The 25523-nt window shown below is 42.2% G+C and overlaps 4 protein-coding genes and 1 long non-coding RNA gene across 6 annotated transcripts; 4 read left to right on the top strand and 1 right to left on the bottom strand.

Moving 5' to 3' along the window:
• Nucleotides 1–25: 25 nt before the first annotated feature.
• Nucleotides 26–1883, top strand: LOC107996092 (vesicle-associated membrane protein 4-like). 2 transcript variants are annotated; one of them, XM_062074094.1, is made up of 6 exons: nucleotides 41–258; nucleotides 353–402; nucleotides 492–542; nucleotides 712–944; nucleotides 1356–1452; nucleotides 1728–1883. In XM_062074094.1, the coding sequence occupies exons 1-5, from the start codon at nucleotides 193–195 to the stop codon at nucleotides 1412–1414; spliced, it is 459 nt and encodes a 152-aa protein (XP_061930078.1). In that variant the 5' UTR covers nucleotides 41–192; the 3' UTR covers nucleotides 1415–1452; nucleotides 1728–1883. The 2 variants fall into 2 exon arrangements, with proteins under 2 accessions (XP_016909467.1, XP_061930078.1); XM_017053978.3 differs by lacking the exon at nucleotides 1356–1452 and having other exon boundaries at nucleotides 26–258.
• Nucleotides 1884–2034: 151 nt separating this feature from the next.
• Nucleotides 2035–10080, top strand: LOC107996091 (long-chain fatty acid transport protein 4). Its single transcript, XM_017053976.3, has 13 exons — nucleotides 2035–2639; nucleotides 6412–6562; nucleotides 6630–6867; nucleotides 7055–7283; nucleotides 7603–7804; nucleotides 7946–8138; nucleotides 8222–8365; nucleotides 8476–8613; nucleotides 8692–8758; nucleotides 8852–8942; nucleotides 9011–9164; nucleotides 9251–9306; nucleotides 9388–10080. The coding sequence occupies exons 1-13, from the start codon at nucleotides 2521–2523 to the stop codon at nucleotides 9484–9486; spliced, it is 1881 nt and encodes a 626-aa protein (XP_016909465.1). The 5' UTR covers nucleotides 2035–2520; the 3' UTR covers nucleotides 9487–10080.
• LOC133666043 (uncharacterized) lies at nucleotides 8639–9999 on the bottom strand. Its single transcript, XR_009829569.1, has 2 exons — nucleotides 9860–9999; nucleotides 8639–9014 (listed from the first exon to the last, which is right to left on the bottom strand). It is a non-coding gene; the product is annotated as an uncharacterized LOC133666043 (long non-coding RNA).
• Nucleotides 10081–10393: 313 nt separating the features above from the next.
• LOC107996089 (5-oxoprolinase) lies at nucleotides 10394–17045 on the top strand. The gene is made up of 21 exons (XM_017053973.3): nucleotides 10394–11183; nucleotides 11250–11435; nucleotides 11538–11776; nucleotides 11854–12016; nucleotides 12105–12190; nucleotides 12259–12460; nucleotides 12637–12897; nucleotides 12992–13111; nucleotides 13194–13395; nucleotides 13492–13708; nucleotides 13769–13907; nucleotides 13990–14267; nucleotides 14341–14601; nucleotides 14692–14797; nucleotides 14863–15030; nucleotides 15105–15349; nucleotides 15432–15543; nucleotides 15624–15848; nucleotides 15915–16096; nucleotides 16155–16314; nucleotides 16787–17045. Exons 1-21 carry the CDS (start codon nucleotides 11013–11015, stop codon nucleotides 16928–16930), a joined length of 3867 nt encoding a protein of 1288 aa, XP_016909462.2. The 5' UTR covers nucleotides 10394–11012; the 3' UTR covers nucleotides 16931–17045.
• A 5144-nt stretch (nucleotides 17046–22189) lies between these two features.
• LOC107996058 (cytochrome b-c1 complex subunit 7-like) lies at nucleotides 22190–23616 on the top strand. Its single transcript, XM_017053925.3, has 2 exons — nucleotides 22190–22651; nucleotides 22779–23616. The coding sequence occupies exons 1-2, from the start codon at nucleotides 22419–22421 to the stop codon at nucleotides 22972–22974; spliced, it is 429 nt and encodes a 142-aa protein (XP_016909414.1). The 5' UTR covers nucleotides 22190–22418; the 3' UTR covers nucleotides 22975–23616.
• The last annotated feature ends 1907 nt before the right edge of the window (nucleotides 23617–25523 follow it).

The raw sequence follows: 25523 nt of genomic DNA on the forward strand, positions 1-25523 counted from the left end.
TCGTGAAGAGAGACACTCTCGTAGACAGACCGTGTCTCGAGCTCTCGATGCAGTCCGTGTCCGTAGCAATATGGCTACGTGTCGAGTGTTCTTGTAGCGTGTTTTTGGCACGGACGTAAGCTTTACTTATGGCGCGAGGTATTTAACGATCGATTTAACAACGCGTGATCGTCCGATTTGGTGATCTTCAGCATGTCGACGAGTAACAAGTGGGATTTGTCCGCGGAGGACATAAAAACTGCAGCAAAAGACGAAAAGGTGAGTAATGTGCGAAAAGTTGGTGCGAAGCTGTAGCTTCGACAGCGCCACGGAGAGATGACGTGGCGGGAAATTGAAATTTGAATCGTTTCAGGAATTACTGTTGGAACACGACAGCGATCCGGATGAAAATATGCTATTCAAGTGAGTTGAATGGATCGAATCGTTATTTCTATTTCTTTGTCGTAGAAATGATTCTATTATATTTTAATGATTACATTTTTGCATTTTAGTCGACCGAGTACGTCCGTGACGGAAACTAAAGCGGATGGCAAGATGGATAGGTAAGAGTTTCTTCCATTTTCGTAAATGGAATTCGATTTGCTTTTGTGCTATGCTTCAACATAATTTTTTGTAGCGGATAATCGATTAAAAGCTAAGGAACGATAATTACTTACGAAATATTTAAGATCGTATCACTGACGTTCATTTATTTATTTTTTTTTCTTCTAGCGTAAGATTACAAATACAAGAAGTTACAGAGGTGATGCGGGAAAATGTGCAAAAGGTAATAGAACGTGGAGAGAAGTTGGAAGATTTACAAGAAGTTAGCGATCGTTTAACCATGGCTGGAAACGAGTTTAGGGCAGCGGCGAGGAAAGCTCAGCAAAGGGCGTGGCTGCAGAATTTTAAAACGAGAATCATTCTTGTCACTATCACAGTGACGGTCGTCGTCTGCATCATCGGTATGGTGCACATTATCGTTCAAAGTGCATGATAAGCGCATGTTTTTTTTTTTTTATTGTGTTACACAGAACATTTAAAACAGGACTGCTCAATCTTAATCTGTCTTATTTTTTAAATTAAAATAATACTTGAATTTCGAGAACAAAATTATTGCTCTCAAAATAAAATTAAAAATATAGAATAATCTTTTCCAAGAAATTAATTATGGAATACATATAATACTTCCAATTTCGATTGAGCATTTCCAGTTTATTATTATCGAACGTCTAGGTTCATCTATCTTGAACATCGTGCACCGCATTATCTTTCTCACTGCAGATCGCATAATTTTTGCATAAAAAAAAGAAAAAAAAAAAAAAAAAGAAAAGAAAAGAAAAGAAAATGGTTTTAAGCACAACTCATTCAGTTAGATCGACGCGTATCATTTTCAGTTCTGGACATCATGGTGCTTTACCTGGTTCTCAGATAGCGAACACGGTGTAACGAGCCTCGATCGTTCGATTCCAGGTATTCATCACTATTTTTCACCCCTGTATAATCTATTTACACGCCTCCATCCTTCTAGCTTCTTTTTTTTTTACCTTGTTTAACAAACAAGTAGATAATCTTCTCAATGTTGTTGCAAAATTTTTCTCGCATAACTCAACATAACAATTTATCAAGCGCCCCTGTTGCATTTCTGACACTATTCATCGTTCGATCGTTCGATTGTGTACGATTTCGCTTTTTGACACCTCGCCGACAATCGACCGTGTACGCATTATGGGCGTTTTATTTTTCAGTATCCATCGCCGTGAAATATTCGTAACCAAGGCTCCCTCCAGACTGATATACCACTATTGCGGGCGTACGTTTATATTTGTACCTGTCTTTCATGGATTACTCACGTGTATTATTACTATCATAAGTTTATATAAATACATATATTGTTATTTTTATTTTCGATTCGTTTCCATTATCGCAAATCGCCTTTCGAATCGATTCATTCGCAATATTAGAGATGACAATTTAAAAACATTTTCGTATTTTTATAATGCGCAAATTTATTCCTTATCTCGTTACATAATTTATCGTAACGATAAGGCGATAAAACTTCGATCGGATTCAATCTTGTTACCTTTCATTCAAGCGTCAAATTATTTTATTTGGAAAATAACGGAGAGGACAATCGTAAAATAATGGAAAGAAGGGGAAACAGAAGCGCGCTCTGCATGAAACGCGGGACACAAGATCCCCCCAATTGGAACCCCCACATTTTACGTCGCTGGCTATCAATGACGAACACTAGCACGTTTCGCGCGAGACGAAACGAATACGAGTGTACACACGTCGGCAGATGCAATCGTACCGCATACACTATCTATTCAGTGAACGTTTAGTCGTCGTTCGATCGCCGTATCGAACGGTTTGCTCGCTTTCGCACGTCGTCGGATTATCGAATTAACTTTGAGCGTGTGTTTCTATATTTTTTGTTGTATCTTTTTTTCCCTCTTTTTTTTTAACAAGAACGACGATCATCCGATCGATCACGCGCCTGATCGAGGCACGTTTTTTATTAGAAATCATTAGAAAATCATGGGAGTGACCGAATTAGTGATCGCGGTTCTGACCGTGTGTATCGGCGCCTACTTGCTCACAGGAAAACGAAGACGCTTCATTTACTTGCTCTACAAAACCTTACCTAGAGATGTGCTGTGAGTATTTGAAAAATAGAAAAAAAAAAAAAGAATAATGATTCAGCAAATTAAATAGGAAAAAATATACTGTATAATTTAACGAAATTATTAAAACATATTTAATCTAAATAATTATTTTCATCGATCGATTTTGCAATTTTGCATATTAGATTTGATTATTTGCGTCAAATATTCATTTAAATAATATATTGATAAAAAAATCGTATATATATATATATATTTAATAATATTCATAATTGGCAATCATTTATAATCGGTCTTTCAAGATCGCATTTGACGTTTTACAAGTTTGACCACGTGCTCGTGTTGATAATCGAGATTCGTGTAATTATTATAATGGATTGTCAAGAGTATAATCGTTTGCAACTTATCATCGTTAATAGTTAATTACCATTGTATAGGTTAATTTGTTTATTTTTTTCGAAGTTATTGTTCTTACATATCGTTCGTCGAGTTTTTTTTCGCTTTCAAAAAAAAAAAAAAAAGAAAAAAAAATGTAGACACATTTCATTTACTCATTACGCACCCCATCATTCATTTCAAACGAATCTGAATAGAGCAACACGGTTCACGACTATACGCGACAAGTACATGCAACATACTCCAAGTTCCTTCTCCTAACTCATCCTGTACAATTAGATCACTTAAGAAATTTTACGATACTATTGAACGCGTTCAAAGGTCCCGCGGGAACGCGTGATCGTGGCACGATCGTTCGAACGATCTCGTGAAACTCGAGAGTCATCAGCCGAGGATCCGTTAGTAAAGTAAATAAAGCATCATAGATCTGTCACGGATCTGTCACGATATTGATAAAGTTCGTATAAGCGGAATCGGTTGATTCAGGGGTCTTTAGCAAGACCACGAGAATATTGTTCGTGCATGGTGCGTAGCCGCGCGCACGTTCATCGGCGGATGCATCGAGCGCATTGTGCCATCGTGAACGACTATTGTAGGGCCAATATGGAGCGCATGGAATTTAAACAGCCGGCTGAATAACATTGTTTTCGACCTATCATCATTCTCGATCAGGTCATCGTGCAAAAGGAGTATCGAGAGATCTGGTTTCGTCTGGATCGGTCTACTTTACTTTATCCCTTTCTCTTTTTTATTCAAATAACATCTTTTTCGCGAAAGTTTAAACGTTGATAGAGAATTGATAAAAGGAGATAAGGAATAATAAGTAAATTGATGGATAAAATTAGAAAAATATTCGTATTGTGTTTCGTTTGAGAATTATATAATTATTCGAAACTGTGCCACTGTGGATGTAATTTTAGCGGATTGTCCATTCGATCGATTCATTGATCGTACAAAAGCGCTCGAATGATATGGGTCGATGGTTTATTTTTAATCGTGGTAATTAAAATAATCGATAAAATTATAAACAACTTTGAAATATTAGCTTTTAAAAATTCTTGAACAGTCGATTGAATATGAAATGTCAGGTTCTCGGTTGAATTTTAATTTGAATTATTTAAAAATTTTAATTAAATTGCGAAAGACAAAGGAAACATTAATTTTGTTGTCGAGTTGCTCGATAAAAAAAACGCATACGATTCACTTACGAAACGTATCCTCCGGCAAAAATAATCAATAATAATACTTTCTTGTACCACCTTTCCAAATTTCCAAATCTTAAAAATAAAATATATCAAAAAATCGTTCTATTTTCCTTTATCTTTTCCCCGCTAATTCTACGATAACAAAATTTCCGATCTTAGAACAAGAACCAAGTTCCAATAACCCGATCCTCGATCACCGATCTAGAGAATATTCGCGCTCGAGCGATGGAAGATCAATTTCCACGTTCCACGGATTAAAATCGATTAGAACCGAATGCGAGAGAAACGGTGGCGTGGAATCGGTATCGTATAGTCGCTTAGAAACAAACCGCAACAGGTTGTTGAAATATCATATGTTACAAGCGAGGATGGTTTCGTTTACTTTTGCGGGCTCGTTACTTTTGCTATTGCACGCGGAACGCGCATAATCGTACAAACATCATTTGCAAAATTGTCTTGGCGAAAGATAAACAGAGCGAGTGGCACGGCCTTGTCCGCGAACGAGTGGTGGATGCCAGCGTTTACATTCCATTAAACGTTGGTCTATCGCCACTCGAACAGCAACCGTCTCATTTGCCCTGTGCCGAAGTGGTGTACTCGGTGCAGTTTCCTACGAGGCTACAATTTTTCTCCCCCCCTCCCCTATCCTTTTTTTATTTTTTCTTTCTCCCCTTCAATTCCACGGAAATTTGTTTGTCGAACGATGCGAGTGCAATGTAAAGGTATATGTTTTATAATCGTTGAATAAAAGAAATGAACAGTTGGAGGAAATTTGTGTGTTTGTATAATACGATCCCCCCTCCTTCCTTCACTCCACATATACATGACACGATATACATGTCGTTGGTATTTGGTAAGACCTCGTTGCGATATTTTTAAATTTTCTCTTCCTCGGTTGATCGAATACAGACATAATAACGGATTTACGTATTTTAACTCAAGAGATATATACTATTTATAAATCGATCTTTCCAAGCAAGAAGAAGCGAAAGAGAAGGAGATTGATATGGAAAATATGACAAAGTATCAAAACACGAGTTACTCTTGATTCAATGATCCGTCAATGCGAACGAGAAGAGAAGGCTGGTGCAAAGTGTAGCACGATCGAGTTACAATAATTTTTTCAATAATAATTTCTGACTATTTCATTCGTGAAAAGTTACTCTTTTTGTAACATCGATACCTCTCCTTCCCTCCCTCCCTCTTTTTTCTTCCCTCGAGGATAGGGACGGGAACGAAACGGGAATTCAAGGAAAACGAGAAGAATGTTTGCTGGAAGAGTATATCGCCGCGTGACGATCCTGCTAACCGGTCGTGGGATTAACACATGGCAACGAAACCGCGATGCACGGATGGTCCGATGATGGTCATACCTCCTCGTAACACGGACAGCTCGTTTCGTTATTTTATTTGATTTCATTTAATCACCGTGGAAGCGTTGGAAGAGGGTGACCGCTGGTATCGTATGCTCACCGCGGATGCGACAGTTTCGACAAAGGCGTAGGTAATGGGGGAGGGAGGGGAGTGGAGGAGTAACAATTCTTCTGCGATGCCATTTCTTATGAATTTTCGTAAATATATTCAAACTGTCTTTTAAATTTAACTGTCCCGTTTCGACGATTCTCGAGTATAATTTTGAGGAAATTTCTTCTTCCGCGAATCGAAAGAAGAAGATGAAGAAGAAGAAGGAGAAGAAGAATAATTCGAGCGTCGAACGATCTCTTTCTTCGATAAAACGATAATTGGAGAAGTGGGAAAGAAAAGGATCGTGGAAAGATCGCGTTCGCGTGGACACACATGTAACGCGCGTGTCGAGGCGCGAAATTACTCAATTGCTTTCTGGAGAGAGAAGGACGTATCTCGTCAGGGAGGAACGTGGCGATGGCGCGACAGAGATACGTATCATCTTTGCAGAAAACATGCAATCGTATCCATTGCCCGTAATTCGTTTCTAATCATTTCATTTGATCCCTCTTTCTTGTTATGAAAATCTATATCGCGTAGGAAATATCCGTTGAATTATCTTAAAAAAAAAAAAAGAGAAAAAGAAAAAGAAAAAGAAAAGAAAAGGAAAATAACTTCTCGATTTCAATATTAAGTTTTAAAAATATTAGAGCCTTAGAGAAAGAAATTTTGCAACGATGATGAAAGATTCCTCGTATATCAACCGGTGTATAAAAGATGGCTTTGTTTCGATGCGATAGGGGCGCGTACAGATTCGTTCGGGTGAACGTGTTGCTATGGTGGTGGGAATGGCAAAAATTAACCGTGGCCAAGATATTCAGCAGGCAAGCCACGGCTAATCCGGAAAAGATCGCTTTCATCTTCGAAGACAAGGAATGGACTTACAAAGAGGTGAGTTGAATTAATTATCGCGGCACTCGAGGGCGAGGCGACGTATGTAATCCTCTTTGATTCGCAGCTGGAAGGATACAGCAATCGGATTGGACGTTACTTCACTGGGAAATCCTTGTCCCGCGAAGATAGCGTTGGCCTTATTATGGAAAGTCGACCTGAATACGTAGGAATCTGGCTAGGTCTGAGCAAAGCCGGTTTGGTGGGCGCTCTTCTCAACACGAATCTTCGACAGGATGTTTTGATCCACAGTATCAAAGCAGCCAATTGCAAGGCTGTCATCTTCGGGTCGAATTTTAAGGACGGTAAGCTCGTGATTTTGGGAAAGAAATTTTTTTTACCATTCATATCCGAGATTTCCATTTTCTTATCTTTAGTTCCAATATATATATATATTTTTTTTATTCGAATAACAGCATCGTTTAAACATTTGTGAATTATTCGAGGGGATTAGATTGACAAGATTGACCGATAGCAATTTTCTCTTCTCAGCAATGGTCGAAATTAGAGAGAGAATTCCTAATGTGGCTTTGTATCAATGGTCTGAACTTCCCGACACATCGTGCCTGGAAGGAGCGATCGATCTGAACCCGGAAATCAGTAGCGTAGATTCGGGACCCCTGGACACAGTGGGCCACGGTACTCCTAGGGACAAATTGATTTACATATACACGTCTGGTACCACAGGGATGCCGAAAGCTGCCGTTATAACAAATTTAAGGTACGATTTTCTTATTTTTGTCTCTTTATTTTTTCAACATCTTTTACCATCCTTTTATATAAAGAATAATTTAAACAGAGACTTGAAATTGGCATAAAAAAATCAATATTTTCTTCCACTGACTCGCAAAAATTAAATAAACAATTGTCAGTATCAATTAAAGAAAATTCTTTAATTTCTTCGACAATATTAAAATTCTATCGTTATCGTTGCGTCGAGACAACATCCGCTTATACGCTTGTCGTTATCCGAGAACTTCTCTCTTGTTTTGATCATCGTTTTGCATCTCGACGTATCAACGATTAATTATCATTTTTAGATACATGCTGATGTCATGCGGCGTTAACTCCATGCTGAATCTACGGCCAACCGATCGTATTTATAATTCCTTGCCTCTCTATCATACGGCTGGGGGTCTAATTGGAGTAGGTCAAGCATTGCTGAGAGGAATCACTGTCGTGCTTCGCAGACGTTTCAGCGCTTCCAAATTTTGGCCGGATTGTGTTCATTACGAGTGCACCGTAAACTTATTCCTCCACTACCATCTAGATCTAGATCTCGTTGAATCTTAAATAAATAAATAAGAGAAATATATATATATATCGACCTTGTTAATACGTCTTATCCGTATGTGTATTCTTTGTATTCTTTTTCGGTCATAGGTTGCTCAGTACATCGGCGAGATATGCCGATATCTGCTCACTGCACCGGCTGCCCCTTGCGATACAACGCACAAAGTTCGACTGATGTTTGGAAATGGTCTCAGACCCCAGATATGGAAACCTTTCGTGGATAGATTCGGTGTGAAGCAAATAGGAGAATTTTACGGTGCAACGGAAGGGAATTCGAATCTTGGTAATTTAGTATTTTTATTATCTGACGATTTTAAATTATTCGTTTTTAAGTAAAATTATTATTATCTAAATTATTTCGAACAGTGAATATCGATAACACGATTGGAGCAGTTGGATTTGTCCCGTTATGTGGCAGTTCTTTGTATCCCGTGGCTTTATTAAGAGTAGATGAAGAGACTGGAGAACCGTTGAGGGGATCGGATGGCCTCTGCATTCGTTGTAAACCTGGTTAATAGCACACTTTTTTTTTTTATTATTTTAAAACTTGAAATTTAATCGGTATTTTCGACACACCAATCTATACACGTGGTAAAATATTTTTCTTTTTCTCCTTTAAGGAGAATCGGGCATCTTTGTGGGGAAGATCAATCCGAAAAGGGTATTGAACGATTTTTCTGGATACGTGGATAGAAAGGCATCGGAACAAAAGATTCTTCGCGATGTATTCAGGAAAGGCGATCGAGTCTTTAATTCTGGTAATTGAAATAAAAAGACAATTCATCGAGCTATTTAAAAAATATAATTCATAATTGAAACGTGCCTATTCTGTTCAGGCGATATTTTGCTCATGGATGAATTCGGATATTTCTACTTTAAAGATAGGACCGGTGACACGTTCAGGTAAAATTTTTATTTTATTCCATCTTCGTTCGAGCGAAGAATTTAAATTTTATCTTCCATTTTTTCTTTCTTTTTCTTTTTTTTTTTTTTTAGATGGCACGGCGAGAACGTTGCCACTTCCGAGGTGGAAGCTGTCGTCAGCAATGTGATAGGTTTAAAAGATGCAGCTGTATATGGAGTCGAGGTGATCGAACGAAACGATGATCAATTTTTATTAGAATAACTTGATCTACGATGTTGTGCAATTGGCAGGTACCTGGAACCGAAGGAAAGGCTGGAATGGTCGCCATTTACGATCCAGAATATACTTTGAACATCAAAGAAATGGCGGACGGCGTGAAGAAATCTTTACCATCCTATGCCAGACCTCTTTTCGTTCGTGTGTTGTCGGAATTGCCGATGACTGGCAAGTATTTTAATTACAATTGAAATACAATTGATTGTTCTCGCTCGCTCGGAACTGTTGACTGAAACTCTTCTCTTTTGTCTCAGGCACGTTTAAATTGAAGAAGAAAGATCTTCAAGAAGATGGATTCGATATTAAAAAGGTAAATATTTTAATTTATCTTAGATAAATGTACATTAAAATTCTACGTAACGTTGATTTGATCGCGTTTCCGTTTCCGCAGATCACAGACCCGATTTATTTCCTCGACAACTCTGGTGTCTACGTAAAGTTGACGGAAGAAATTTACAACAATATACTGGAGGGGAAAATTCGATTGTGAATTCGTAATTTTTTAACGAGTTCACCAAAAATCACATAAACAATCTCGTTTCTTGTATAATTTCTATTTATTGACGAGAGGAATAATCTATTTAGACAGATTTGTCTTTTGTCTATAAATATTTTGTCTATAAATATCAACAATATTTCCGAACGAAATTTTATCAGCCAACTTGCTATCGGAGAATTGTTCACATTTATACGTATTTTTATATCTATTTTAATTTACGATTCTTATAACAGAAATTGTAAGAAAGTTTCGGAATAGTAGAATTGTAAGAGATAGATAATATTTCAATAGATGCACGTATTTCAAGAAAAAAGAAAAAAAAAGAAGAAAAGAAAAAGAAAAGTATCGATTGCAAGAAACTTACCTCTTGAAAAAATTGGTGAATTTTTGATCGCCTAGACGGATCATTTTTAAACATTTGTCCATCGCATGGAATTCCTAGAGATTTTAAGACTTTTAAGTTATTTTATAAGAAGATGGTGAAGGAAGGGAGCGAAACGACTGTGACTCTGTAAAGTAACCGTGTATAAAATGAAACTCTGCGTCATAGTTTAATAAATTGTCCCCTTGTTGAAAAAAAAAAAACCAATTCGAGCTGGACTTTGTCCCCTGGAGGTGCCTTACAGTACGCCCACCCGTAGTATTGTCTCTAATAAAAGCAGAAATCGTTGGTGCGCAGTCTCCGTTCGAGTACAGTGACCCTCATCGTTATCGGGCCGTCTGTCAAGTATCAGATACAATATTCCTTCCTCACGACTCGGTTCACGGAGCCAATAATTCGGTTAACGTATTTCGATAAGAGGAATACAATCTTCTTATATGGAAAAAAGAAAAAAAAAAAAAAAGAAAAACGATCGATAAAGCAATTTTCAGTCGCTCGAATTAATTCCGTTTAAAAAAAAAAATACCACTCTCTGTATTTCTCCCCGGATCGGAACGACGCGACAAAGATGATTATTTTAATATACAGACCGGTGACCGACCGTGATGATTTATGCGTCTAACCTCGAACCTGTTTCCCCGAATGAGAACCGTTTTTATCAACCTCGATGCGAGAGAATTTGCGGTCGGGTCGCGTTACGTAATCGCGTTCGTTATCAGACCAAAAAAATGGAAAGATACAAGAGAATCCGTATTGCGTCGATTCCCGTCACCGTGTCTAGTGTGCTCTGGAGGACATTCGTCGAAACTAACTTCGAAACTTTGCTTCGAATCGATCAAGAAGTGTGTCATCGATCAATGTCAACGTCGAGAGAAAGTTCATTATTGATTTATTGATTATCTTCGTTGACTCGAGGAGATGAAAGTCGCGTGAATAATCGTTCCGTGCCCTCGTGGTTCAGTCAACAATCATCAAAATCATCGCGCGCTCTGTTTACATTGTTATGTACACATTGTTAAAGTCTTGTCAGATCTTATCAAGTATTATTGCGCAGAAATCTCGTCTAACTCGATTCTCAGTCGAGCAGATTCAATCCTCGAGTGTTTCGTCGGCGCGTGAAGCGTGAAGCGTAAAAATGAGTAAAAATCGTGATAAATTCGAGTTCGCCATAGATCGTGGCGGCACGTTTACCGACGTGTACGCTAGGTGTCCAGGCGGGAAAATTCGAGTGATGAAACTGCTCTCCGTGGATCCTGCCAACTACGACGACGCCCCGCGCGAAGGTATTCGCAGGATTCTCGAACAGGTATTCATATTTATAGTATCGCGATAATCTTGATCCTGGATCGATGGTAATTAAAGAAATTTGCAGGAGACTGGGAAGAAGATCGAAGGAGAGATAGACGCATCGTTGATATCGTGGATTCGAATGGGCACGACAGTTGCCACGAACGCTCTTTTGGAAAGAAAAGGCGCGAAAATGGCGCTGTTGATCAACGAAGGATTCAAAGATCTTCTTTTTATCGGGAATCAAGCACGCCCCGATATATTCGACTTGGTGTGTGTATAATATTTAACGTACATTTATCGTGTCGTCACAACGGTATATCACGATACAATTAAATCAAGAAAGATTCTTTGTTTATTTATTCTTCTTTAGCAAGTAATCACTCCAGAAGTATTGTACGAGAAGGTAGTCGAAGTTAAGTGCAGAGTGATACCCGCATCGGTTGGAAAGTGTCAGTTGGATAACAAGAAATGGCGCAGAGTGAAGGGATCTACGGGGGAGGATCTATTTATCACTCGAGAATTGGACGAGGAAAAGTTGAAATTAGATCTGGAGGAACTGAGAAGATCGGGAATCGAGAGTTTGGCCGTGGTCCTCGCGCACAGTTACACGTTTGTCATCGCATATATACCAATAATTACGATCTACAACCATTACTTTTATTATTATCGTTCATTATCTGTCTTAGATACGGCGAACACGAAATACGAATAGGGGAATTGGCGAAACTCGCTGGTTTCTCCCAAGTTTCGCTTTCGCACGAAATCATGCCTATGGTCAGAATAGTTCCTAGAGGATTCACAGCCTGCGCCGATGCATATTTGACCCCGCACATTAAACAATACTTACAGGTATTTCTTTTCAAAAATATTATTCCTATAATTTGATAAATAAAAATTTTCTGAATAAATCTTTCATCCGATGAAATCAAATTTTTAGGGATTCTCTTCTGGTTTCAAAGATAAATTGAAAGATGTGAACGTGCTGTTCATGCAAAGCGACGGTGGATTGACTCCAATGAATTCGTGAGTGCAGATTCGAATCGCCACGGAAAACAATTACGCGTAATTACGCGTAGTTCTTTTTTACGTAGATTCAATGGGTCTCGGGCCATTCTTTCCGGCCCAGCGGGCGGAGTCGTCGGTTATGCGATCACCACTTACAGCAGAGAGACCGATTTGCCCGTGATTGGATTCGATATGGGCGGTACTTCTACCGATGTCAGTCGTTTCGGTGGTAGTTACGAGCATGTATACGAGAGCACAACCGCAGGTGTCACGATCCAAGCTGCACAGGTACATCCTTTATATTCGAGTAAATCTCAATTTCCAATACGATATCGTCTTTACGAAAACGATACGATAATTTTGTCAAAATCCGTTAATCGGCTCGATATAGTCGGATGTAATTAATCAAAGAGTGTTATACAAGAGAAAGTGATTGAAACGGTTCGACAAAAATTGGGTTGAAGTTGGACGTGAACACAGTTGCGGCAGGGGGTGGATCGATGCTTTTCTTCAGATCGGGTCTGTTCGAGGTCGGGCCCGAGAGCGCCGGGGCACATCCTGGCCCAGCTTGTTACAAGAAGAACGGCCCCCTGGCTGTCACCGATGCGAATCTCGCTCTCGGAAGACTTTTGCCCGAATATTTCCCGAAAATATTTGGCCCGAATGAGAACGAACCGTTGGACAAGTCTCGAACGATGGAAGCTTTTCAAATTCTCACCAGTCAAGTACGAAGTTTGTTTCTTTGTTTATTTTTCCTTTTTATTAAAATATCGTCGGAATAAGCGACAAGTAGTTTATGGGATTACCTCTGATTTGTAGATAAACGAATTTCTAGCGAAAGAGGGGCACGGCGTGAAGATGAGCATCGAGGAGGTGGCCATGGGATTCGTCAGAGTTGCTAACGAAACTATGTGTCGACCAATACGAGCCCTCACTCAGGTATTATCGATTAAATGATGATCAAAAATTTACGAATAATTTACTTTCGGAAAGATTTAAATATACATATTCTTTATATCAGGCGAAAGGTTACGATACGTCTCGCCATGTTTTGGCGTGTTTCGGGGGTGCAGGGGGACAACACGCGTGTGCCATTGCGCGTTCCTTAGGAATGGGAACTGTGTTCGTCCACAAATATGCCGGAATTTTGTCGGCCTACGGAATGGCATTGGCTGACGTCGTGGAAGAGGCTCAAGAACCTAGCGCAGAGGTTTACGAACAGGGTATCGTTTAGTAATATAAATAAAATCAAAATTTGACGAATATCATACTGATTAGAAATTGCATTATTTATTTATTTATTATTTCTCTGCTCCAAGAGTCGTTCGCACGTTTGGACGAACGACTGGACGCCTTGGAGAAGAAAGTTCGTGCAAAGTTGGCTGCCCAAGGATTCCCCGAATCTCACATAAAAACGGAACCCTTTCTACATTTGCGTTATGAAGGGACAGACTGCGCTCTAATGTGTACAGCTAGTCAAGATACCAAACACAAGGGTACGAAACACGGGGACTTTCTCAGTACCTTTTTGGAAAGGTAAAGTAGTTGGTATCAATAGTGATGGAAAATAGAAATCTTAATTAAATTCGAATCAAGGTATGAGACGGAGTTCGGTTTCACGATGCCCAATCGAAAGATCGTGGTAAACGACGTGAGAATAAGGGGCACGGGGAGAACAGATATCGAGGAAGATCCAATTTTACCTTCATCCAACGAGCCGCCGAAATTCGAAAAGGCAAGAATGTCAATGTCGAATACGAACATCCATGAAACGTTAAACAAACGAATATCTCGATCTCTTTTTCCAACAAAATTAGACCACCATGGTCTATTTCGAGAACGGTTACCAGGAGACCAAAGTGTACCAATTGCGCTCTCTGTCGCCCGGCCACGCGATTCACGGACCGGCGATCATAATGGACAGCCTGAGCACTCTTCTGATCGAGCCTGATTGCTACGCGTCGATCACGCCTCGCGGCGACGCGAGGATAACGATCGGCCAAGGATCGAGGGCCGAGGTCACCACCGAATTGGACACCGTTCAATTGAGCATATTCTCTCATCGTTTCATGAGCATCGCCGAACAAATGGGCAGGTAGATCTCGATGGAGCAAAGAATCGCGGCTGACGAGAATCAATAACAGATCACGGTTTAATTGATATCGAAGGATCCTTCAGCGTACCGCCATCTCGACGAATATCAAGGAGCGCCTGGACTTTTCTTGCGCGGTTTTCGGCCCGGACGGCGGCCTCGTTTCCAATGCCCCCCATATACCCGTGCACCTGGGCGCCATGCAGGAGACCGTTCAATACCAGATGAAGGCGTTCAAGGGTGAATTCGAGAGGGGAGACGTGATCCTCGCGAATCATCCCCTGGCCGGGGGATCCCATCTTCCCGATCTTACCGTCATCACTCCTGTCTTTTACGAGTATTTCTTCTCCGATTTTGGAATATTATTATTCGTCGTTATTCGATCTGACTCGACTCAGTTGTTATCGTTTTGTGTGATTTTGAGCAGGGACGTTGAGAAGCCAGTGTTCTTCGTGGCCAGCAGGGGACACCATGCCGATATCGGGGGGATCACGCCTGGGTCCATGCCCCCGCATTCGACTTGTTTGCTTCAGGTAATTGATTGGAAATTTTAATAATAATGGTAATTGGGAAAACTGGATTATTCTCTTCTGCGCAGGAAGGGGCGACATTTAAAAGTTTCCTGTTGGTGCACAGAGGGGTGTTCAGGGAGAAAGAGTTAACGGAAGCGTTGATGGAACCGGGCAAAATTGAGGGAAGTTCCGGAACCAGGAATCTGTCCGACAATCTGAGCGATCTCAAGGCTCAGATCGCGGCAAATCACAAAGTAATCGTTCACGCAAGTCTCCGTCTTTTTCTCATTCGTACCTTTTTAGAAATTGCTACGAAACTTCGTCGTAGGGATCGACGTTGGTCAACGAGTTGATCGATATATACGGCCTCGACGTGGTGCAAGCTTACATGGGTCACATTCAACGCAACGCCGAAGTTGCTGTGAGAGATATGTTAAAATCCGTCGGGAAAAGGCTTCTCGAACAAAGTGGAAACACCGTGGCAACCGCGATCGATTATCTGGACGATGGCAGTCCTATTCAATTCCTTTTGAACATCGACGTGGACAAGGGTGAAGCGGTCTGCGATTTCTCGTGAGTTCTTCCCCCTCTCCTCATATCGGTGTAATTGTTACACAGGATTCTTTGCTTAAAAAAAAAATGATCGAAACTTTAGCGGCACAGGGTACGAAGTGTGGGGCAATTGTAACGCACCCAGGGCTATCACTCTTTCCGCTTTGATTTATTGTTTGAGATGCATAGTGGGCAGAGACGTTCCTTTAAATCAGGTAACCATAATTTTCCTTCATCGTTTTCTTTATTATCCGTGGAACGAAAAGCACAACAATCTCGTTTTCAACTCCGTCAGGGTTGTCTGAAGCCTGTAAAGGTAATAATTCCAAAAGGATCGCTACTGGACCCTTCGGAGGAGGCAGCGGTGGTCGGTGGCAACGTTCTCACGTCGCAACGCGTGGTCGACGTGGTTCTTCGAGCTTTCGGAGCTTGTGCAGCGTCACAAGGGTGCATGAACAACGTGACGCTCGGCACCGAAGAGTGGGGTTATTACGAAACTGTCGCCGGGGGCAGCGGAGCCGTAAGAGATTCAACTTGCGCATTTCTTCAAACCGCGGCATTTTGATTCGATGATTGTTCGCAAAAGGGTCCGACCTGGGACGGCAGGGGAGGAGTGCACACTCACATGACGAACACGAGAATCACCGACCCAGAGATACTGGAACTTCGTTACCCGGTCATTCTTAATAAATTTTCTCTTCGAACCGGAAGCGGTGGAGCCGGTGTCCATCGAGGGGGCGATGGCGTTATCCGCGAAACGACGTTCAGGTAAAATGAAGGTTGAAATTTGTCGCACGTCCCCCTCCCAATGTTTTCTTTCTTACAGAGCGCCTATGACGTTGTCCGTATTAACGGAAAGAAGGGTGAATAGCCCGCCTGGATTGGCTGGGGGAGGATCGGGTAGCAGAGGGAGGAACACGTTGGTAAAAGCCGACGGTAGAAAGATCAATCTCGGGCCGAAAACGGCGGTACCCGTTTATCCAGGGGTAAGAAAACTGACGGCTCTTTCGCCATTTCGCCGTATAAATAAATACGACTTTGCATAAAAATTTAAACACGTTGTAAAAACCGACACGTTGTCGCGCCGATTTAAGGGAAGCGCAAAACAACAAGGAATCTATTCGCATTTTATCGTCGTCCCCGTAAAAGATTTTATCATCAGTGATCGCAACTGTTTCTTCCAATTCTCTGTTTTCCAACTCCCTGTTTTCCTCTCTCCCTGCGTAGTTTCAGCGACAAAATTTTCCCCGATATTTATCGAAGAAACGGGAACGGGATATTATATTTCGAGAGAAATCGGCGCGAAAGAGGAAAATATGGAATACGAATTGTTCCCAACCTATCTTCTCGAAACTCGGTTCCGTTATTCTCGCGCCATTTCCAATTTTATTTTTCGTGGAAAGGCACGCCGATCATCGCCGACTGTCCCCTTCTACATTGTAATATTTTTCCACGCAGGACACGTTTATACTGGAAACTCCCGGAGGCGGTGGCTACGGTCCTCCCGGAGTTGAGAGAGCGGGATCGATTCGGAGAAAACCTCGAGGATTCGTGGAACGTGGAAGCGTGTTCGAATACAGAAAAGCTCAAGAATCTGTGTAACACGTTCTGGCTCGCACGATATCGCTCGACCGGAATAATTACGGCTGTAGAACGCGCATAATATTCTTATCTTTGTAATTGTATCGATCGGAGACAATAAATGCCAAGCAATCCATACTCGATAATAACCATCCGTCCCGCTCAATCGTATCGGCAACGACGATAATAACCGAGGGAGGAACCATCCTTAAGAGGGTAATTCCAAGCGTCCAATTTATCTCCGTGAACGATTATCATTCACAAGTTTCATAATAAATCGAGGCGAGGGCCTCGAGAAATCAAATTTACCAGACCTTATCGGGCATCGATTTTGCCCTCCCCCTTCCAAGTAGCGCGTGATGGCCACCGTTCCATTTCCGGTCGCAGTAATTGCCGACCGAAACATCGCGGCCACTGTACACGCGCCCGGCTCGAAACTTCCGATTGCACTTCCATTTGCTCGAAACGTTTCTTAGAAACCGCCACCATCCAATATTCATGCATTTCCACTTGGAATTTCACTCCACTACATATATACCTATATACACCGCTGGAGAAGAAAAATAGCATCGCAGGGATCGCACGGAGAAATCGTTCGATTCCTATCACGGAGCCGCCGAATAGAGGGAGAGTCCTCCCTCATTCACGCGCATCGAACAGTGGTGAAGGCGGGCGGGGAGGAAGGGGGAACGAGAGGTCTTATTTCGAAGACTTTTGCTGGATAAGAAGCTTCTTTGTGCGCCCCTCTTTTCATCGCGAAACGCGAACTACGCGAGAAACGGTCCACACGGTGTCGCATTAAAATGCAATGGGGAGCGTCGCGTGTTAAGGCCCGTTCACAATTAGCGAGGTTTTGAACGAGGCCGTGGTGATCCTGGAAAAGGAGTGGAGGGAAAAATTGCCGCTCTTTCACACGCCGGATAAACTGCAGAATTTTCTCTCTATCTTCCTTCGTTCGTTCGTTCGCGGGAGAAGAATGGCGGTGCGCGACAAGGAGACGTTGATTGAAAGAGAAACATTTTTTTTTTCTTCTTTCACGTGCTTTATGTATATATTGGTCTCTGAATAATTTTAACATCGAAGGAATTCAATCGATCGTTTCCACGTGTATCATCGACATCAGGTCGATACAGCGAGATCAAGAAACGATCCGGTTTCCGAGGAAAATGTTACGAGTGTACGCGAAAAGAGGAAGCGGAAAAGTTGGTTGAAAAACGACGATAGTTGGATAAAGTTTGTGCCTTCCTCTTTTGCCAAACTTGTGTATATATATATATATATATACTTTTCTTTGATATATACCTCGCGTTTTTGACTTCAAAAGCTACTAACCGATTTTTCCAGAAACCTTGCTTTTCGTAAGAAAACTTCGCGAAACTACCTTTTTTTCGCGAAAACATTTCTTTCTCCGGGAAATAGTCCTCGATAGGAACGTCCTCGAGACGCCAGTCAATTTGCCAGACACTTCTCGCGTTCGATTCGATATAAAATTCCAATAATTATTCCGTGCGCGAGACTTGGACGTAAAAGCGCGTGTAAACGACAATCATATCTACGCGATAAATTCTCAATCATTTGTCAAATAATTCTCCTATAAAAGCCAATTGGTTTCCACCGAACGGAGCCGATCACAAATCGAGTTCCGAATAATTCAAATTAACGGTTATCCTTATTAAAATGAGGATACTCTCGACATTTCTCTTCTACTTCACGCTCTCTTCTTGCTTCCTCTCGAGCACCGATTGCAAGGGACAATCGATTCAGGATGGAGATTCTGAATACCCGAATCTAGAAAATACGCGAGTCGAGCAATCGCACGGGGAGAAGGAGAATCTATGCCCTCCAACGAGGCATTTAACAAAGTTCCGCCATTTCTTCGGAAAAACTTGTGACAGGTGGGTTCCAGTGACAATGCGGTCCAATTACCTTGATTATTCTTTCGTTTCGTTGCATTTGGAAGAAATTTTCCTTCGCGAGAAGGGCGCCGTAACGAGCCCTAGATAGACGGTAGAAAAGAGTTCGTTTAAACTTTTCCGAGAAATTAACGAAAAAAAAAAAAAAAAGAAAAGAAAAAAAATCGTGTCGAAGAGTCAGAAGAGTCGAGGATTTAACGAAGAATAAAAACACGACGTCCAGGCGACGAGTTTCCTTTGACTTTGTTGGCGGAAAATGCCGGAATCGGGCAATTTTCCTTCGCGAAAATTGAATCGAAGATGGGCGAATGAAGAGAAAGAAAGCAGCGAGGCATTCGCGAATCCGGATTCCCCAGGCAAGCTTTCAATCTGAACGGCAAACTTAACCTCGATCCGCGTGCGTTCAGCTTCTTTCTTTTGTTTTCCAGCCGGGGTGATCAACAACACTCGCGGGAGCGACAAACCGATGAAACTTTCCAAGGCGAGAAACAAGGAGGGGAGGAGAAGAATCGCGATAATCAACGCCGCGGTTCGTCGTTCAAATTTTCGGCCTTGTTTACATTTAAAAATGGATCCTTCATGATGAATAGCTTCCCTGGCTACCCTCTCGTCAAGATTTTCAATCTTCTGATCAACATGTTTAAACCGAGACGAAAACCCGAAATCGAGAATTGACAAAATCTCGAATCGAACGGATCGTTGAGAAGAGAAATGATCGCGTTTCGAAAACATCGAAGACGCTTTATCGTCTTTGTTGCGTACGTCCACTTCGCAAATTGTATCTCACACATCGATTGAAAAATAAATAGAACGGTGGTTATAATCGAGTTTGGCTCCCTTCGAACACGTACGCGAACGTCGAGGACAACATTGGAGACAGAAAGGGCGAATGGAGAAGGATTAGAGTTTGTGCTGTTATCGAGAGAGTCGCGGGAAATAAGTGGAGGATGGCTCGAAGGAGGAAAGAGAGCTCGCCGATTACGTTACCGTTCATCTTTGGAGAGATTTTTTCGACATCTTTCGAATCATCCATCGAAACCAAGAGATACATAAACTTTAGGCATAGCATTTCGAACGTAACAGGTGTTGCGCCGTAAATCCTATCGTCCACGTGTATCAGGATTAATGACCAGAGAGATAATGACTCGTGCGTGAATGGATATCGAATTAGCTATACCCCCAGCGAAATTTAAGGTAACGATCAGCAAACGCGTTCCTTAATTAATCACGTTCCGTTGGACAATGCATATTTGATGAGTAAATCGGTTTAGTATTAATATCGTGATTATCGATTCATTCGTTACTTTGAATAATCGAATCAACGGGAGAGATACGTATATCCTCGAGCGAAACGATCGAATTAAATTGAACCGATTAACAACAAGGTATTTTACTCGACTTGGCTTAATTCGTTTAATTAATTTAAAATCGAGCTTTCTTTCTTCTTCTTTTACTCGGAAAAGTATTTCGCAACCATTTTTTATTTCAATCGTGGCGTAAAAATGCGCGAATTCGAGAAGAAAATTTTTTCATCGATCTAACGATACCCGAGGAGAAATTTTCATGGAAACGAGAACCCTCCGTTTCCCTTCGTCTTTTTATTCGCCTTACGGATTACTTTTTATAGAACAGCCTGCACACCCTGTTTTATCCCTTCCAAGGCCGTGACAACAACGAATCAATCCGATGAAAAATGAGAGATTCGTAGATCGCGATGCCTCCTCGAGAGAATCTTTCTCGAATAATTTCAACCCCCGTCGAATTGAGAAAGAAAAGAACATCTCGTATCTAATTGTTTTCTACGTATCGAACAGAGTATTCCATTTTCTTCAAGCTGAAATACAATCGAAAAATGTAACTCCAATCTTCAAGAAGCACGTAAGTAAATCGTTCGATTCGTTATTAATTTTTATATATCGAGCCTGTGTATCGTATCTCGGAATCGCGTACGAATGTCGCCGCGTAAACGTGACGTCGATCGTGAGATTTATCGCATCTTTCTGGAAAATGTGGCTCGCACGACGGGATACCATTCGATGAACGATCGTCCCAAAGATTCCACTCGTAACGCTTAATCGCGCCCACTTTTTTTTTCCTCGTCGTTTTGTTAACGCAACTCTCGTACGATATTCCACGGGAATGACGAATGAGTTCCCACTGACACGACACGTCCGGTTTTCGGACGCGTTTTCGAAAACGGGGTAAATTGCACGCGTGTTCCCGCGCTGACGTGTACGAATTGCGGACGGGCGAAGGAAAAATGGAAGACGCGTTGAGGAGATAAGCGGGGCCGAAGGATCGCTCGCGCGGAAAGCGGCGATCAGCCGCGAGAGCGAGGGGGAGGAGGAGGTGGAACGGAAGCTCGAACGAGAAAAAGGGGTGGTCAGTCGATGCCAACTCGCACATAAATCCTATTCCTCCTCCGTGTGATGCCTCCTCCTTCTCCTCGTGCGCGAGCGTGTTCCTTCAGCGGGGAAACATATGCGCGCGTATGTACTCTCCGCGCGACTTGTCTCGGCTCAGATCTCGCGCATAAATCGCCCGACCAACGTTTCCTCCGGATCCCATGGAAAACTGCAAGAATAATTTCCCGACTGTTCGCTTTTTGCGCGACCCGCCTCCGTATTTTAATGTTCAACACTTTGCGCACCGTGGCTGAAATTGGGGTGGGGGAGGAGGGTGAGATATTGCCGATGTTACCGGAACCTGACAACCGAGAATTCTCTCCCTGACAAACGAGAATTCTCGCGTTCTATATGGACAGTTAGTTTATCCTCCCCTCCCTTTTTTTTACGAGGAATAAAATTCCAACCCCGGTTGACGGGTTGTCGAGCGGGAAATTGTTTTAAAAAGATTTTTACCTTCCCAACTTTTCGTTCAATCCGATTCATAATCGATTCGTTACGAGAGGAAAGATCGTATCAAGGTTTCTGCTACGAGGCGATCGAATTACAGCCCTCTCCCCGTCCAAAAAGAAGAAAAAGGATCCAAGAGTTATCGAGAACGGTTACGCGCTCGGTCCATTAGGCGACTATCTTTGATCGCGAGGCGACGAGCTTTTTTTCCTTTCTCGCGGGGGAAATTCAATTTTTAGGAAAAATTGAAAGAGCGTAGGGTGTAATAGACGGATTATACCGGAAGCTGAATATTAAACAGAGGAAACTGCCGCGAGGTAATCGCGTGAAAAGTTGGCGAAAGTGGATCGTGGGACCGCGCCTTTAACGCCTTCTCGCCTTCCTTGACGCGACCTTGTTACACCGTAACTTGCTATTTCCTCGATATTAGAACGGTTGCCGAGCGAAGGCGCGGGCGAAACGAGACAAGAAGCGCGTAAAAAAACGCGTTTCCGCCGAGCACTGTCCCGTGATGGCACGCGAAACTCTTTTTACAGCTTCTTCCCCGAATTTGGATCGTAGAGGCTTTGCTCGCTTTAAAAGGAGAACGAGCGGCTCTCCTCTTCCTCGTCAAATCTTTCTTTCCCGATTACGAGAAGCCTTTCGCGTTGAAACGAGACAAAGTTGGCCGAGGATCGACAATCGATATTCGATAGTCTTTCGAATTTCGACGAATTTTGGTTAGAATTTTCGTGGATCGGAATGTTCCGCACGAAATTGGGTATGCTGGCTAAAGTCACCCCAATGATGAAGCATCCGAAAAGGCCGGAAAAGAAAAACAGTTGGACGTTCATGATGTCGAAGCTCGTGTTCAATTTGGCCGGATACAACAGATACGGATTGTACAGCGACGACGTGATATATCACGACAGCCCCGTGGTGAAAGAGGCGCTTCGTCGATTGCCGAAAGAAGTGCTCGACGCGAGAAATTTTAGGTATTTCCGCGTGTCGTGTTAATCACGAGTTTCGATATTCCCCGAATATCCGTAATTTCGCATATTTGCGAGACTATGCACGTAAATCGACCACTCAGCCGGGACTCATACGGAATTTGGTATCCAGGAGCATACGGGCGGCGCAATTGGACTTTCTGAAAATGAATCTACCCAGGGAAAAATGGATCACGTACGAGCAGGACATGAATTATCGCTATCTGCAACCGTACATAATAGAGATCGTGATGGAGAAACAGGAGGTTAACGAATTCGGTTGCACCAATTACGCCGAGTGGCATTGGCCCAGCAACGAATTCAAATAACGTCATTCCACCTTGTTCGTCGTTTAATAATCAATAATCGAAGCAGCAGCAATTTTCTTTCTTCGATTCTCTTCTTCTCAGACGAAGGTATCGAAATATTTTGCCACGAAATATTCGATCGATCCGAATAAGAAAAAGAATTCGAGTAAGTTGGAGTTTAGAAAGCAGACGCGTAATTCTAGAGGGTACGTCGACGTGACGATAAAAGTGGATGATGACGTGAAGCCCGGCTCGGCGATGTGTCGGTTCTTGATGGTAACTTCGTTATCTCGCTGCCTTAATTATGGACCACGCATTGAAGTGGGTGTGCCCCGGCAAGGATGTCGCTCTAGAGATTCGAAAATTGCTTCTTGAAGCGCGTCGCGCGTCGCACGGCCTCTGGATTCGAGGAGGCGCTCTTCAAACTCCACCCTGACCCAGGATCTTGCCCGCGTATTCACGACGCGGCGCATCGGCAACGCTCTTTCCCCCGATTCTTGCACCCTCCTTTTTTAAACGCGCCCCAACATTTTCGCCGCGAGTAGACCGCTTAATTAAACGCAGACGCGGTATTCCGCTTCCGGTGATTCTTTTCTTTCTTCCTTCCTTTCTTTCTACGCGTGCATCGCTTTTTCCCTCTCCCGCTACGTGCATTTCGTATCGATAATCCCTTCACTTCCGCGTCGATTCTTCCTTGACTTATTAACTCGTTGATTGTCGTAATCAGATTTACGGATCCGAAAATACGAGAGGATCCGATCGAGAAGGATTTTTACGAGGATTTGCAGCTCCTCGAAGGGAAGAAGTTGCTTCCTTTAATCATCGAGACTTTTAATTAGAATTCGCACAAGTTTCGCCGAGGACAGAAAGCGAGGGAAAAATTCTGTCTGTGACGAAATTCGAGATCATAAGACGCGATCGTGAATCGCAAATTGGGATTTTCGTTGCTTCCACCGCTTTCGGTTATTAAATAAGACGTGGTTCTATGCCGTCGTTCGCTTTACACGCTACAGGGTGAATTTATTCATTTCGTAACAAAGGGGGATTAATTTCACTTTCCTGAATAGTTAATATAAACCGTTGTCGCTACCATGGAACTTTCCCCAACGATTATAATTTGATAACTGGGTGAGTAGTTATCGGATGAACCGATTGTTTCGATTCCATTCAATCGCGTGTTCACGCGCAAAATCGATTATCGATTATCGAGGCGACGATAAAAACCGTTTGAATATGAAACGAATCTCGGTTTTTTTTTTAACGATGCCGATCTATTTATAATATCGACAGTTCGACAATGAATGGATCATACACCATTGCGACAATTTAAGTGGTCGATCGTGGCAAACAATGGAATACCGGTTACGTTCAATTTGCAGGCACAGTGGTGCCGGCCTTTTCACCGGTAAAACCCGTAATTGCGGGGCAACTGGTGCTTTTCAAGACCAATCTGATCGCGAAGGCTAGATCGTTTTAGGCTTGTGCGCGGAGGGGGTCGAAGGTGTCATCAAAGTTTCGACCAAGGATTCCATCTTCTCGTCGAGAACGTTGGCGAACGAGATTATATACCAAGTTATTCCGCGGATCAACGCAATCGATTAACGCGGAATTGTTAGGCTTTGTTCGAGCCTGAATAGTCGAATTTACTCGACACTTCGATGAATACCAGCTAACGGGATTACATTCTGGATGATCGAATTTGACAAGGTCTCGTTATTATTCACGCCATATCATTCCTCCCCTCTTAAGTAAACGAAATCTTTCGTATTGGATTCGTATCTTTTTTTTTTTTCCCCTTAGATAAAATTCTCCGGAGGAGAGATCGAAAAGATATGTAGAACGATGACCCGGCGAGGAGAAGGAAAAATATATTTTTCTCGGGCGTGGAAACAGCGAGGGGATCTGATTAGCCTCTTGTCTCGTGGTTGGAAAGAGAAATCGCGCGAGCAGGGAACAGCAGGGAAGGCAACAAAACGTGAAAATACGGAGTTGAGAATCGAGCGAAGAGGCATCTTAATTCCTCGTCGAGTCGGGAAACATGTCAGCCATTTTTTCCCCTCCCTCTTTTCTCTCACCGTTATTACCCCGCATATTTCGCCGGCATAAATCTCGTTATTATGTTGCTCGCGAGACGAATCATTATACGGCAGACGGTTTATTAAGACGGAAGTTCGACGGGAGTACCGGTTCACAAGCTCGATGACAATTTGCATACATTGTTCCAGACGTTTCTCTCCTTCCTTTAAATTCATCTGAAATTCACGGCTGGATACGTCAATTAAAAGGTATCGCGGAACGAAATACAGGTTAAAATTGGCCGGCAAAGTGGGCGAGATGATCGAGGTAAAAGGGGGAATAGTCCCCCGGGAGATTTATTCGAGAATTCTTAATGCTGCTCCTGCGACAATTCAAGCGTACCCATTTTATACGGAGATCCGTTGAAATTGGACGCAATAATTTTTTATAAAGTTTCTATATTCACCTTTTTTTTTTATCGAGGGATTTGAAAATTGAAAGAGAAAAGCGAGTCTCTATATGGATAAATTCCTGTTTTTCTCTTATGGAGGATT

This window comes from Apis cerana, linkage group LG4, assembly GCF_029169275.1.
Source record: "Apis cerana isolate GH-2021 linkage group LG4, AcerK_1.0, whole genome shotgun sequence".
NCBI lineage: Eukaryota > Metazoa > Arthropoda > Insecta > Hymenoptera > Apidae > Apis > Apis cerana.